This window comes from Haliotis rubra, unplaced genomic scaffold (genome assembly GCF_003918875.1).
Source record: "Haliotis rubra isolate DU_JTF1 unplaced genomic scaffold, ASM391887v1 Scf806, whole genome shotgun sequence".
In the NCBI taxonomy this organism is placed as follows: domain Eukaryota; kingdom Metazoa; phylum Mollusca; class Gastropoda; order Lepetellida; family Haliotidae; genus Haliotis; species Haliotis rubra.
This window is the reverse complement of record NW_025767531.1, coordinates 42,303-56,010: the sequence shown is the minus strand read 5'-3', so window position 1 is coordinate 56,010 and position 13,708 is coordinate 42,303. Positions and strand designations below refer to the sequence as shown.

The following is a 13,708-nucleotide window of genomic DNA, read 5'->3' as shown; positions in this document are numbered from 1 at the left end:
CCCTGAGGTCTTTCAACACCGAGTTGAACTTCTGCGTTAGCACCCAGACGCTGTGATTTGCGTGTCGGCCGGAGAAGGCCAGGTACGATAGCATGTCTCTCTTTTTTGTTATCTCGCGATTAGCGCGCTGCAGTCATCCAGTATGAACAACGTCGACTCCCCTTTAAATTTCATATGGTAAGCTTTCAACCAGTCCTGCAGACGTGGCCCCGGATCAACTCTGTGTACGTCTGGGTCCGTCATCACCCAAGGTCTTTCCGTGTACGTTTTATTCATACCCAGAGTAGGGCACATGATAACGATGTTGTCGAACACATCCTTGTAGTAACCCTCCAACATATCCAGCACGAAAACGGTCTTCCCACAGCCAGTCTGCCCGCACACTATGGCGCAGTGTGGGTCGCGTGGTAAATCAGTAGGCAACTGCCTACTAGATGATGGCTTGCCACCATCAGTAGATGGCTTGCACGAATCTCCCATTGTCTATATTAAGTTGCGCGTCCATAATTACGTACAGATATAATTTCAACTTGCCAGCGGGTTGAGCCTTCTTGGTAATCTGGATAGTAATCCCCTCACTACCGTTGTCTATACGGCGGCCGCTACCGTGTAGTTTATCGTCATCCGTGGATCGCATGTCCAACCACAGCTCGTACTTGTTGGTTAAGTATTCACCGATTTGCACGGATGATAGGTCCAGGTCTTTGGCTATGTATGGATGTTTGCTCGGCAGCTTTTTTATCTCATCCCACTGCTGGTATGCCCTCATACCATGACTGAACAGCTGGTTGGGCACGCCCTCGATGGTCACTTCCACCTTTTCAATCTCGGGTTGAAAACTTCGCTGTCCCTCCGAACGCTCGTAATCCTCCACGGGACGATCAGGATGCCTTTCATCGATCGCGCCCGCACGCTCAGGTTGATATTCCACACAGTGTCGCTCTTATCCCGCACGATGGATCTTGCCCTCAGTATGCGATCGTACAGGATGGCCACATTCCCCGAGTACTGATTTCGAACCTGCCTGGCCAGCTCCGGGTTAGTGACCATGTCGAACTCCAGAGAGATGTTGTCTATGACGTAACTGGCCTCATCGCCGTTTGGCGTACGCACTACTTTGCTGTAGTCGCTAAACGTTAGCTCGTATTCAAGCCTATCACCCAGCGCGGCCTGGTAAAACGGCGCGTGTTCCGTGAGCAACTCGAAGTCGAGCGGCACGCAGAACCTGTTCCCGTACGCTTGAGCGATAGCCTGTTCACTGTCTGTGATCTTAGATAACTGGTCTGCCGTGAAGGCATACCCAATGCGCGACCTGGTCGATTTGCTGATGCCCTGGTACACGTCATTGACGCGTTCTCCCTCGCTTTTCCAGAGGTCCCTGTAGCAGTGAAACACATCGCTGTCGTCGATACTCAGCACCTCGCTACCGGTGATCTTGATGGTGGTTTTCTTGATGATGGCTCGACCTACGCTCCGCACTAGCTCACGCTTGTCGCTGTCGGAGGTCAACGTGAGGTTGAACGCCAGTCGAACAGTGCCTGGTACAATGAGGTCATTCGCCAAGGTTTGGAAATCTAACCAGCAGCGTTTGATTCTGGTCTATCTTGCTGGGGTTGTTGGTGATGGTCACCGACTGGCGCACTGCTTTGACACCTAGTGGCTCTCTCGATCTTCTGAAATGATCTAGTTTTCTACCGTACATTGTTATATAAATGAAATATATAAGTTTTAATACTAAATAATGGCTGAAGGCGGTCATGAAGAAATACCTATGGATGATATGTGGGATGATAGTGCCCTAACATTCGAGGATGATGAAACCTCATTCTCGCAAGGCAACGAACTCGTGAAGCAGGCCGTCAACGGGTTTTACAATGGTTTAAAAGAGGATAGAAATTACGTAGAGCCGTGGGGGCGAGAATATTCCAAGTTTTTTGTCGATGGCAAGGGCACGCTGCGATTGAGGGCTCATCCAGAGATCGATCTCATGAATAAGCGCACTAGAGAACCGCTTGCTTTATCAACACTCGGCAGTCGCCATGGGGGTGACTTTATCCACAATGAACTAGGCTTCATAGATTACGGGGGCGCACGGCCTAAAGCCCTTCCCCTTCAAGATCTGCAAGACATCAGGGCGCCACATCGGATCAAGACATGACTGATAACATTGAAAAGCTGTTGGCCACCTACCATGACAAACCCTTACCCGGATTCGAATTTACCGCCGAACTGCGGGGCTGGCCATGGCCATGCAAACCATTCGCGGCCATCTCGTGAACAACACGGCCAAACTGGACGCGATAGACGACCATATCGCCCATGAAAAGGCCAAACTCGGTGAAACGGAGGACGAGTCTCTGAAAGCCACCATCGAGGAACGAATACGTAATTTGGAAGAGGAAAGGAAGACCCGGCTGGAAACGGCATCCTCCTTCCGAGACCAGCTTCGATCCCAGGTCAGCCGTGTGCGGGAAACCGTTGATCGAGTCCTCCACCAAGACACCACGTTAGCTGACAGGATCCGAATCCTGTTCCGGGAGCAAGGGATCACCATCGCCAGCATTCTGACTGCATTGGGCTTCATCATATCAACCCTGGTGGTGTCATTAACGCCTGCCGGCGGTACCCCCACACCTCCAAGTGGTGACAAACCAAGTGGGGGTGTTAAATCCTGGATAAAAAAACTAGGGGAAGCCCTAGCTAAACTGGCTGGTAAGGCCGCCGAAGCCCTGCCCGGCATCCTGGGTAGCATCGTCTCGTGGTTGCTGAGCGCTCTGGCTAAAACTGCCACGTGGCTTAGTCAAAACCTGTGGGCAGCCATCGTAGCCGTGGTGGGTTTGGTGTACGTAGCGGCTAAGGAATTTTTAACCAAATAAGCCCCAAAGCTACCCCACCAACCACCAGGGCTGTTTTACGGTCGATGTGCTGCTGTGGGGGTGACCCCACAGGGAGTGTTGGTTGAGCCCTAGGCTCCGGGGGTGGCGCCACTATACCCGTTTCACCGGTCGTGGGTGGTGGGACGTGGGGGACGTTGACATCGAGGTTGACGCCCAACTTTTGACCCGCCGTGGCTATGACTATTTCGTTGTTGTAGCCCACCACTTTTTTTACTCTCAGTTGCATATCGCTCAGAGCCATGTACAGTCCCACGTCGAACACGTAGTCGACTTTCGACCTGGCGTATTCCAACACGTCTTGGTAGCGTTTGATGGCACTCGGGAGATCAACTGGAGCATTGATAGCATCCTCAACGTTGACAACGAACTGTTTCTGAGCGTCGTAAGCAGTCCCCTTGCCTAGGATATTGGAACGCGTTTGCGTCTGCGCACCCAACAGCGTCCACACGTACGTTCGAATTGAGTCGTTTAACCTGATTACCCCGGCACGAGTGAACCCTCTCGACGTGTCCAGCATGAACTTTTTCCAGTCATCCGCTGACCCCTGCTCGAACCTCCAGACTCTGTAATCCTTGCTGTCGTCGAAAGCCATGTAACGGTCATCCCACTCGTTTGTTGTGATATGATATGACTTGTATCCCCATTCCTTCAACTTCTCGCTGGCTTCCACGAGGGGCATATTGTGAACGATGGGGATACCCAACCCGTGGTTCGGTCCCGGCAAACGCCAATCCCTCTTCGTGTTTAGTTCGAATTCGTTGCAAATACGTTCGTAGGCCCGTCTATCGTACTGGTTGTTTACTACATTCCACGCCTTTTCCTGTGGGAGCGGGGCGCTGATCTCTTTGAGGATACGCCTGACCTGGTAGTATACGTGGAACGTAAACACAGACTGACTCAGTGGGCCACGCCGACTGTCGGTCAATGTCACACCACACCCCGTTGTAGCGCACCACACGGCGAGGTTGAGTTGATTCTGCCAGAACTGCATCGGGTTGTTGAACCAAGCGTGAACTACCTTAGCGTTAGTCACCGAAAACTTATACTTATCAAACGCATCTATGAACTGGGTGTCGAAATACAACCCGGCAGCGACCACGATCTTCATGTGGGGGAAATCTACGTCCTGTTTAGGATAAAACACTCCCGGCTTGTACATTTTAAAACTATTATATAATGAGCATATATACTCTAACATGTACATAACACTTCCAGGAATAACGAGCGGCGAGGCCGTTCAGCTGACGCACGCGATCGATAACACGTCGGGTCAACTCGAAGTCGCACTGTGCGATATCACCTACCTACCACGATGGACTAACATCAACGCTAGCAACAATAAACTGTTCGTAGGTGGCGTTAGCAACAAGATAATTGACGGTTACTACAGCGTGTGTTCTCTAAGCGATGAGGTCTTCAAACCCCTGGGAGCCGAACTCAAGATGAACGACTCAAACGGTACAGTGGTGTTAATCAACAATGGAAGAAACTCCTTGAGGCTCGGTCGACCATTGGCGAGGACACTCGGTATACAGCCTGACGAGATAAAACCAACGACTACCGCCACAGGCAACGGTTACCCCGACCTAGTACCGCATCGAGCTGTGCATTCATATCAGTCAGGTGAGCACAACGGACAACATTCAAGGGGGTCACCCTTCCACTATACTGAGAGCCGTACCGGTGAAAACGGAGAAATACAACGATGGTAGAACCGAGTCGTTTTCACCGCGGCAGTATAAGAGGTTAACCCAGGGCAACATCCCTGAGCTGATAATATCGGTGTTAGATATAAATCATAATCTCGTGAATATAGGATACCTCAGCGTAACGCTGCACATAAAATGACCAGCGCACAAGGTCCTGGAATGAAGTTGAAAAAAATGCATCAATGTAGGGATCTCCGACCTCGGGGACACACGCGGATTCGACGACTCCGGAGTAGATGGTAAAGTGTACGCCTTGCAACTGAAAAACAGCATTTACAAACGCGTTGAAGTCCCCTCCGGTGGTACTAGCAACCTAAGTGATGTAGTAGATACCACAAGAGCGGCAGTCAACACTAAGTACACCCTTGTCAACACCGGTGATGATAACTGGATAATATACCCATCGTTCGGGGGCAAACTGTTCGACTTAACCGATGTTGAGAGCACTACCGTCGCCCGAAACAAACCATATACACTCGTCTTCACCGATGAAGACAAGTGGGTGTTATTACCCGATAAAGCCGACTGGTTTCTCAATATTAGGCTCGGTTCCCCCCTACGTGTTTACGGATAACAAAGACAACCACCTAAACAAAGTCGTGAACAACGGAACCCTGCTCGTGGCTTACATCCCGACTCAGAGACGTAGCGTAGTCATCAGCCCACTCGCCAGTATGGCAGCCCACATGCTATCGAGTAAAGCGGGCATGCAAAACGTGGTATTGCAGTTGGTGGCTGAATTCGAAGGTGTGGTCAAGATCCTGGAGAGTCTACCGGCGAACTCAACACTGATCATCCAAGTCTACCTAGGGGAACCATCGCGGGATGATGTAGAGATCGTGAAGGGGGTCAAACTGCGGTGGGGGAAACAACAACAGTATCACGTTTGCAACGTTTACGTGCGGGTGGGTGTCGACTCCAAAACCAGTCTGCAGGGTGTCACCGTGGTCGTGGAAGACACGATATCACTAACCAAGATATTCCTACCCGACAACATACACTTCATGGGGGTGAAGTGCACCCCTGAACTATTATCAGAAAACCAGTTGGAAATTATATCGTAATAGTATTATAGCAATGTCTTGGTTTCACCCCAACGCTACGCTTAGCGATTTAGGGGACACGGAGGGATTCGACCAGCCTGGTGAGGAAGGCACCTTATACATCCTACACTTGAAAGACAACGTGTATAGGCGGGTGTCGTTATCAGATTTTAAAGAACCTGAATGGTTAGTCAACTTAACCCTCACCTCACCTTATATCTCCCTGAAACAAAATAATACTATCTCCGAGATTAGGAACAACGGCATGATTCTAGGATCGTTCGTTCCGGACTCTAGTGTACAAGTCATACCAATACCAGGCCACTCGGGCAACATGTTAGCTTCCAGTGGGACGGTGAAGACAGAGATCAAATTACTCGATTACCAAGAGGTTTTTTAGAAATGTCGCGGAAAACTTCACATTCATCATAGACGTCTATCTCGGGGATATAAGTTTGACTAGAAGGTATATTGACATTATAGATGATATGGCGATAGGTTGGGAAGCCAGGTGTAATAACCAACGTTGTCGTATTACTAAGGTATCGGGAAACGAACCTTTAGCAAGCCTTGATGGAGTTCGTCTCCTTAATGGACTTAGAGCTAAGACCCCGCTTTTTTACACGCACGGTAATCTAAGTATTATCAGCTTTAAGTACATTAATCGAAGGTTAAATGAAACCCAATTAAAATATCTTTTTGTAATATATATTATAGGATTGAGCTATACCCCTAAACTATTACCAGGAAACTACTAGTTGGAAACTATATCATAATAGTATTATAGCAATGATTAGGCACCACCCCAACACTACACTTAACGACCTAGGGGACACGGAGGGATTCGATCAGCCTGGTGAGGAAGGTGGCTCATACGTCCTACACTTGAAAGACAACGTGTATAGGCGGGCAGCAATGGTTGATCATCTACCCAAATTCACACTCAGGGACTTAGAGGGGATTCGATCAGCCTGGTAGGGAAGACACCTTGTACGTCCTACACTTAATAGGTGGTGTGTACGTGCTGAGGCGCCTGCCAGACAACTTTATGAGAAGTCTGCACGACCACTTTATAGAGTCCAAATGGTTGCTCAACATAACCCTCACCACACCTTACGTCTCTTTTAGTAATGGTAGGGATATCGCTGAAATTAAGAACAGCGGTATCTTGCTCGGGGGCTTTCAATCCGACGGTCCTAAAAAAATTAGAATTTCTCAAATCCCAAATCACCTTGGTTACATGTTAGATGCACCCGGGAATGCACAGTTATCATTTAAGATATACTCTGACCTGCCATTTCCTAGGCTTATGCCTCCAGGCTCCACATTAATCATAACACTCTTTTTAAAAAATACCCGTGGGACCAGATGGAACTTTTTTAGATGGGATTAGTATCACCCCACCTAGTAGCGGTGCAGGCCGCCATGATAGTATCATTATACGACGGGATGGTGAGGGGTTGCTGCCCCCCTTATCAAGATCCTATTTATTTCGTATATCCCAAAATTTACCTATTGACCTTTCCTCTATTGAGATACCCGAGAACGTAGGCCTTATAAACTTCAAATACGTTGATTGGTTATTAACTGATCCCCAATTAAAATTTTTTTTATCAGATATATTATAGGCACACAGAATGGGGCTGTACCCAGGCATAGATGAAGTAGCGAAGACCCTGGAAACCGTAGACGGGTTCCGCTTGAGACAGTTATGCGATGTAAAACGTCAACTAGAACAAGACCACGACAAGCGGAAAGCACTATATAAGAAGTACCATAGAGCTTTCAATGCCGTAGACGGGACTGATACTACCCTTATGGCAACCAGCATGGGACTAGGGGCGGCAGGTGTTGGGTGGCTGCACCTATAGTGCTAGGTATTGAAATAACAGCTGGGGTGACAGGGGTGTTAGGCTTGGTGCTTAAATTTGTATCACGCAGACTGCATCGTAAAGCATTGAAACACGATGAGATCAGGGTTCTGGCCGAAGCAAAGCTGAACACGGTGAGTGAGCGTATTTCCACGGCACTCACTGACAGTAAGATCTCGGAGGAGGAGTTTTGTTCAATCCTCTCTGAACTCACAAAATATGATAAAATGAAACAAGAGATTCGATCCAAGTCTCGTAAGTCTGCTATCAGCGAGGATGAGAAAAAAAAGTACATAGAACAGGGGGTACAAAAAGCCCGGCAAGCCTTTATAACGAACACCAAAGAGATCATAGTCGATTCACATTAAACTGTTTCATCGAGGTCAACGTGACATAGTGTCATAGCGGCACGTAGAGCTATACAACATAGATAAAGTGGATGAACCTACCTTGTATTACTTGAGGTATAGGCCAGGCAGAGGACTATTGATCGTAGTGTTACCTCCAGACAACAGCACATGATGTGTGGGTGCGCGTGATCTACCCGTTAAATTGACCTACTTCAGTTAAGTCCGCTGTCACGTGATGCGTGGGTGCGCGTGATCTCAGGATAGACCCGTTAAACTGACCTACTTCAGCTAAGTCCGCGGTAGCTCAGTCGGTTGAGTGGTGCGACCCCATTATATATAGTCTGCGCAAGCTGTTCATGTGGAGTTCGTATCCCACCGTCACAACTTCGTGTGATGTGAGGTTCTCTCATGGTGAGAGACACAATTCCCCTTGGGAGGAAGCGCAATACATTTCTATTTCTCCCTTGGGGAATTGTGGCTGCCGGGGGACATTTTACTAATTTTTCATAGTAGGGGTAATGGTAGCAAGAGCTAAGGGTCCGACCAAAGCCTTATTTGGGAAATAAGGCTTTGCAGAGGCTTTTGTTGGACTTGGTCCAGGACAATCATTTCCTCTACTACTCCATCACTTGGAGAATGGAGTGGATTTCGACTTGTTGATCTTACTCCCCTGTTGGCCCCAACGACGTGCTATTGCTGAATTACCTGTTGTTAATTTGCTGCTTGTCACTATGCATATATACCTCTATTCACCTGGTTGTAGTAACTTTTATCTTGATAACGGCGTGAGAATATACATGGAAACTCCCCTCTATCGACCTTTGATCCAAACGGATGAGTTAACAGAAATGTTGATGCCCGTCTGTTAGCAAATTAACATTGGATTATAGAGACAACGATACTTAGCATATATACATTGAAATATACAACACATAAAAAACATAGAAGGCGTAGTAAGCCACGAGTGGTAACGGGAGACTATATGGACATATAATCATAAGTACGTTATAAATATATTAAAGATGAGAAAGAAGAGACGCTGAATCAGCAAACTGTCCAACAGTTAACATTCCATTTTGAAACTGGTGCACGAACGAGGTGTAGGAATAAACTTCTGTTCAAGTTGAGCATTAGCCATTTCGGGGTCGAATGTACACTTTCATGCTTCTACTCATTATATATCCCCATGTAATTAGAGGGGAATTGATCCAGAGCGATTAATGTTTCTCGCCAACAGTCTAATTTCCAAACCAAACTGCAAGCTTGTCTGTATCTGCTCCCTCGATCGTGACGGACACAGGGACTGGGCTTCTGGCCACCTTGACAAAATTTCTTCAACCCAAACAGCGGGACATTAGGAAGGGTGGATGCTCATCCGATGCTATTATTTGAGAATACCCCTGGTAGTTCCTGTCTGATTGCAATAAAGTATCCCAGCAGTGTATGCTTTTCGGATTTTCTAATGCATAGATGGCATAGTGACTGATCCAAGTTGATCTTATTTCTGTGGGTTTTTTACCTCGGTATTCAAACATGCCATGTAAACATATGATGTCTATTGCATATTATATTTATGACAAATGAAAATTTACTTAGGTATATGCAATTTTAACTTCAGTACACATCAAATGCTTATACGTATTTCTTATGCAACAATGAAGTTCCGTTCGTATCCTCCAAACAGTGTCGGCCCATAAGTTTTTTCAGGCAATTAACATTGCATGCAATTCAGCAAGTACTACGCCTTTTGCTGTAACCAGTGCTTGGTGGTATAAACCTACACATGTTATTTGTCATCATTCACTTGATGGTCAGTTAATGAATTTATAACAGGTATGATGGTAATACCACGCAGATTTCCCGACAAAGGTTCCCATTTCGCATTTCTTGTGTCTGGAGTAAATACTCAGCATTATGAGTTAAGGTCTGATGTGACAAATGTATTACATGTTATGTAATATGCGCATGGAAGTGCAGCAAGACGAATTATCAGCTGAGATACAAAAACAAACATTGATCAAAGGACACGCCAGTTGATTAATTACGTTTATCTTGCACAGCGGATTTGTCAAAAGGTAGTGTTTATGTTTGTAGATTTACTAATGTATACTGATTACACCCTGTCGTAAAGTACCTGTGTAAAAACAACATCTTTCCTTTAATGTATTAACCGCCAGTAAGTTCATGGGGGTATTCCTCTTTTGCCAGTTGGGCAAGTTGTTTATTAAAGGTCATATGCAACGTAAAACACAACTTTGCAGATTCTGATACCTTTCGGTATGGACTTACCGAAACAAATCATCAAAAATGCAAATTCAAGTTATAAAGTTGAAAAATAACGTGATGAAAAAGCCCCGCGAAATCGGAGTTTAAACGATTCACTAATTTTCCCCAGACTTTTCTGGGGAAAACGGGTTTCAACAGCTGGGCTGGGCTCAAAGCACGTGCGCAAGTAAATAGGTTCGCGCAGCTTGGAAGCGGGTTGTCGGGTGATTACGCGGTGAAGGCTTTGGTGTGAGCTATTTTTCTAATGTTTTGTTGATATCTCACAGGCGCGAGCTTTTTATATGTTATGACAGTAAATTAACTGTTTATATAATTTCATTTGTCTATTTCACCACACGTTCTTCTTACCGAGACACTTTCTCAGTTCGATACCTAAAAGCAATGTCATTATTTAGCGTTGACAGAATGTCTAACTGTGATATAGATATGTCGTTGTCACAGACAAAACTCAATGTCTTGTTTTATTGACACCTATGTGTCTGCCTGCCTGTCTGCTAATGACAATATTCAATACACAACTGCTATCACTGACCACATGCAATTTGAACTTAACACCAATCAGGCTATACACCATAAACAAAATGCATTGATTTATGGCCCGAGTTCGGTCTCTGTCACATTATGTAATTACACAGACAGGCAGGTGTGATACTTGTACACATGACATGTTATGATGTCTGTTGATTGCAAAATGTTATACACAAAAAATGAGCATGTATTTACAAAACCCAACATGTCTATATATATATACACACAATTAGCCGTGAGGGCATCTGCAAATGAACCAGCCGTTACACTTGAGTGCACACCCACCTGCTCTGACTGGGTTCGGTATCCCGGCTGCTTCGTTTCTTGGGAAGTAAACCGAAGGACACAATTTTCGCACTTTCGAATTGCGATTGTACTCTTATAATTTTGTTTAGAAGGCCTTGTTAATTGGTGACTATTAACTGCCGTGACTCACTCATCAATCGACAAGGGATTAGGTCCCGGGGCGTGCAAATAACAATGATTTACCATCACCCACCAGTTATCTCCCCTTGTGGACATTTCCAAAATTGTAAATCTTTGGAAACATCATCTTCCCAAAATTGGAAATGTCTTGTAAACATGGACTTTTTTTCCAGTGTTAGTTATAGTAACATGTGGTACAGTTCCATTCAAATATATTTTCAAAACATACACGACAAGTGTTTTCGTACTTATCATTATGTAAAGTGAGTGGTGCTGGATTTATGGTCATGTACGCAGTGCCAGGTATTGGTTTTGTTAATGAATTTGTTATGATAAAACACTGATCAGATGAAAAACAAAATATTATGTTGTGATCTACCAAAAAACAAACAAAAAGTCCATGTCACACCACTTTATATGCTACTTCTCCCCGCCAGTGTATAATGTGACTGAGACATAGATGTCAGGTGAAATTGGGTTTAACGTCGTAACGTCGCTCATATGACGACGTGCAACGTTTGTGTATGTGTATGTGCGGCTGCTTGTACTAGCCCAGACTTAAACTGGTTTTATAATGCTAGCCCACTGAGATACCATGCCGCAGTGAAGCATGAATACCCCACTCAGGCGCATTATACTGACTACGAGCCAACCAGTCCTTGTTGTACACATTAATGCCGAGCGCCAGACAGGGACCATATTTTTACCGTCTTTTGGTATGACGCGGTCGGGGATCGAACTCGCGACCTTCCGCTCTCCGGGCGGACGCTCTAACCACTACACCACACCACGGAGGCGGTGGACTGAGAAATAGAAGGACGGTGACTGATGTATATTTTGTCTGTGGTACCTAGCCTTATTCACTTGAAAACACTACATTGACATGTTTGGAATCAATAAGTGATATTCTGAAGTTTTACTTTTATGCCTAGGATCCTGCAATATAGTAAGTATATTAGATTACACGGATTGATATATCTCATGTAACGTACGGTGAGATGCTTCAAAGTCATGAATATGTTCACTCAGACGTCGCACCCCCTCAGTGTTACGGAATCATATATGCTATTCTTAGAACTATTAATACATCACTCTTTTCTTGATTAGGTAGGTTCATGTTTTGAAGAAAGATATACGTAAAATAATGTTGAAGAAAAAGTAAAATAGGAAAATATACTTGGAATACGGTGATACCCAGAGACTTAAAAATGAAAAGAGATGCAAATGCGTGCCTTGAGTATCCTTGTTACATCAGTACTGAAACAGAGCCATTGTTTACTGTTTATTTCAAGATAGCTGTGACGTTGCATACTCATGATGTAGTTATATGTTATGATTAGTATTTTCCTTGCCAGTGAGACGTGGGTATACTCCAAATGCAACAGTTACTGCAGGAAGGGATGCTGTGTTAGTCTGCAATGGAGAACCATCAGAAATAGGCGTCTGGTATAAAGATGGTTACAGCTATTATATTGCGTATATATATGAATGGTCTGGAAACTGCAATTTCCGCTCGAACCAAATACTGCCTCGCCTGGAATTAGGAAGTTCAGACTGCAGAGAACATGCTCTCAGGATCTCAAACATCAGCAAGATACATGAGGGACGGTGGAGGTGTACGATCAAAATGGAAGAAAGGGCTGTCAATGTTCATGTTGTGGCATCACCTGCAGGTACTATACAACGATCCTTTGGGTAAAAGATGCACAGTAAATTCAAGTACCCCATAAATCCTCAGCAGCATATGTTTGCAGTTGACCAGTCATGTTGAAAATTTCATGTCTTTATACTCTGTGGGGCTATTTCCAGGACGGAAGTACAAGTGTTGTATGGTGTACTTGTAATACTTGCCTCAAAAAGAACAACACATCAAGACACACAGCACAACATACAGCACAACACACAACACAACATACAGCACAACACACAGCACAAAACACAACAAACACAGAACAACACACAACACACACAGCACAACACACAACACAAAGCACAACACACAGAACAACTAACAACACAACACACAGCACACACAGCACAACTCACAGCACTATACACACAGCACAAAACACAACAAACACAGCACAACACACAGAGCACAAAACACTCAACACACACTGCACAAAACACAAGAAACACAGCACAACCCACACAACCCAGCAAAACACAAAGCACACAGCACACACAGCACTAAACCCAACCACAGCAGAACACACAACACAAAACACAAGAAACACAGCACAAGTCACACCACAACAAACAGCACAACACACAGCACACACAGCACAAAATACAACAACCACAGCAAAGCACACAACACACAGCACAACACACACCACACACAACACACACAGCATAATACAAATTACACCACAACACAAAACACAGCACAACACTCAACACACACAGCACAACACACAGCACAGCACATCAAAACACACAGCAGAACGCACAGAACAAAAAACAACACACAGCACAAACCATCGAAACACAGCACAACACACAACACAACATAACACACAAAAAACAACATGCAGCACAACACACAACACACAGCACAACCTACACAGTCCGGCACAACACACAGCACAAACAGCA

General features: G+C 45.4%; 1 protein-coding gene across 1 annotated transcript in view; it reads left to right on the top strand.

Moving 5' to 3' along the window:
- LOC124261733 overlaps positions 1–13,708 on the top strand; it is a 61,119-nt gene that overhangs the window by 32,854 nt on the left and 14,557 nt on the right. The window contains exon 2 of the mRNA XM_046696085.1: positions 12,466–12,783. Within this exon, the coding sequence (XP_046552041.1) occupies positions 12,466–12,783 (318 nt within the window). The remainder of the gene's footprint in view (positions 1–12,465; positions 12,784–13,708) is intronic.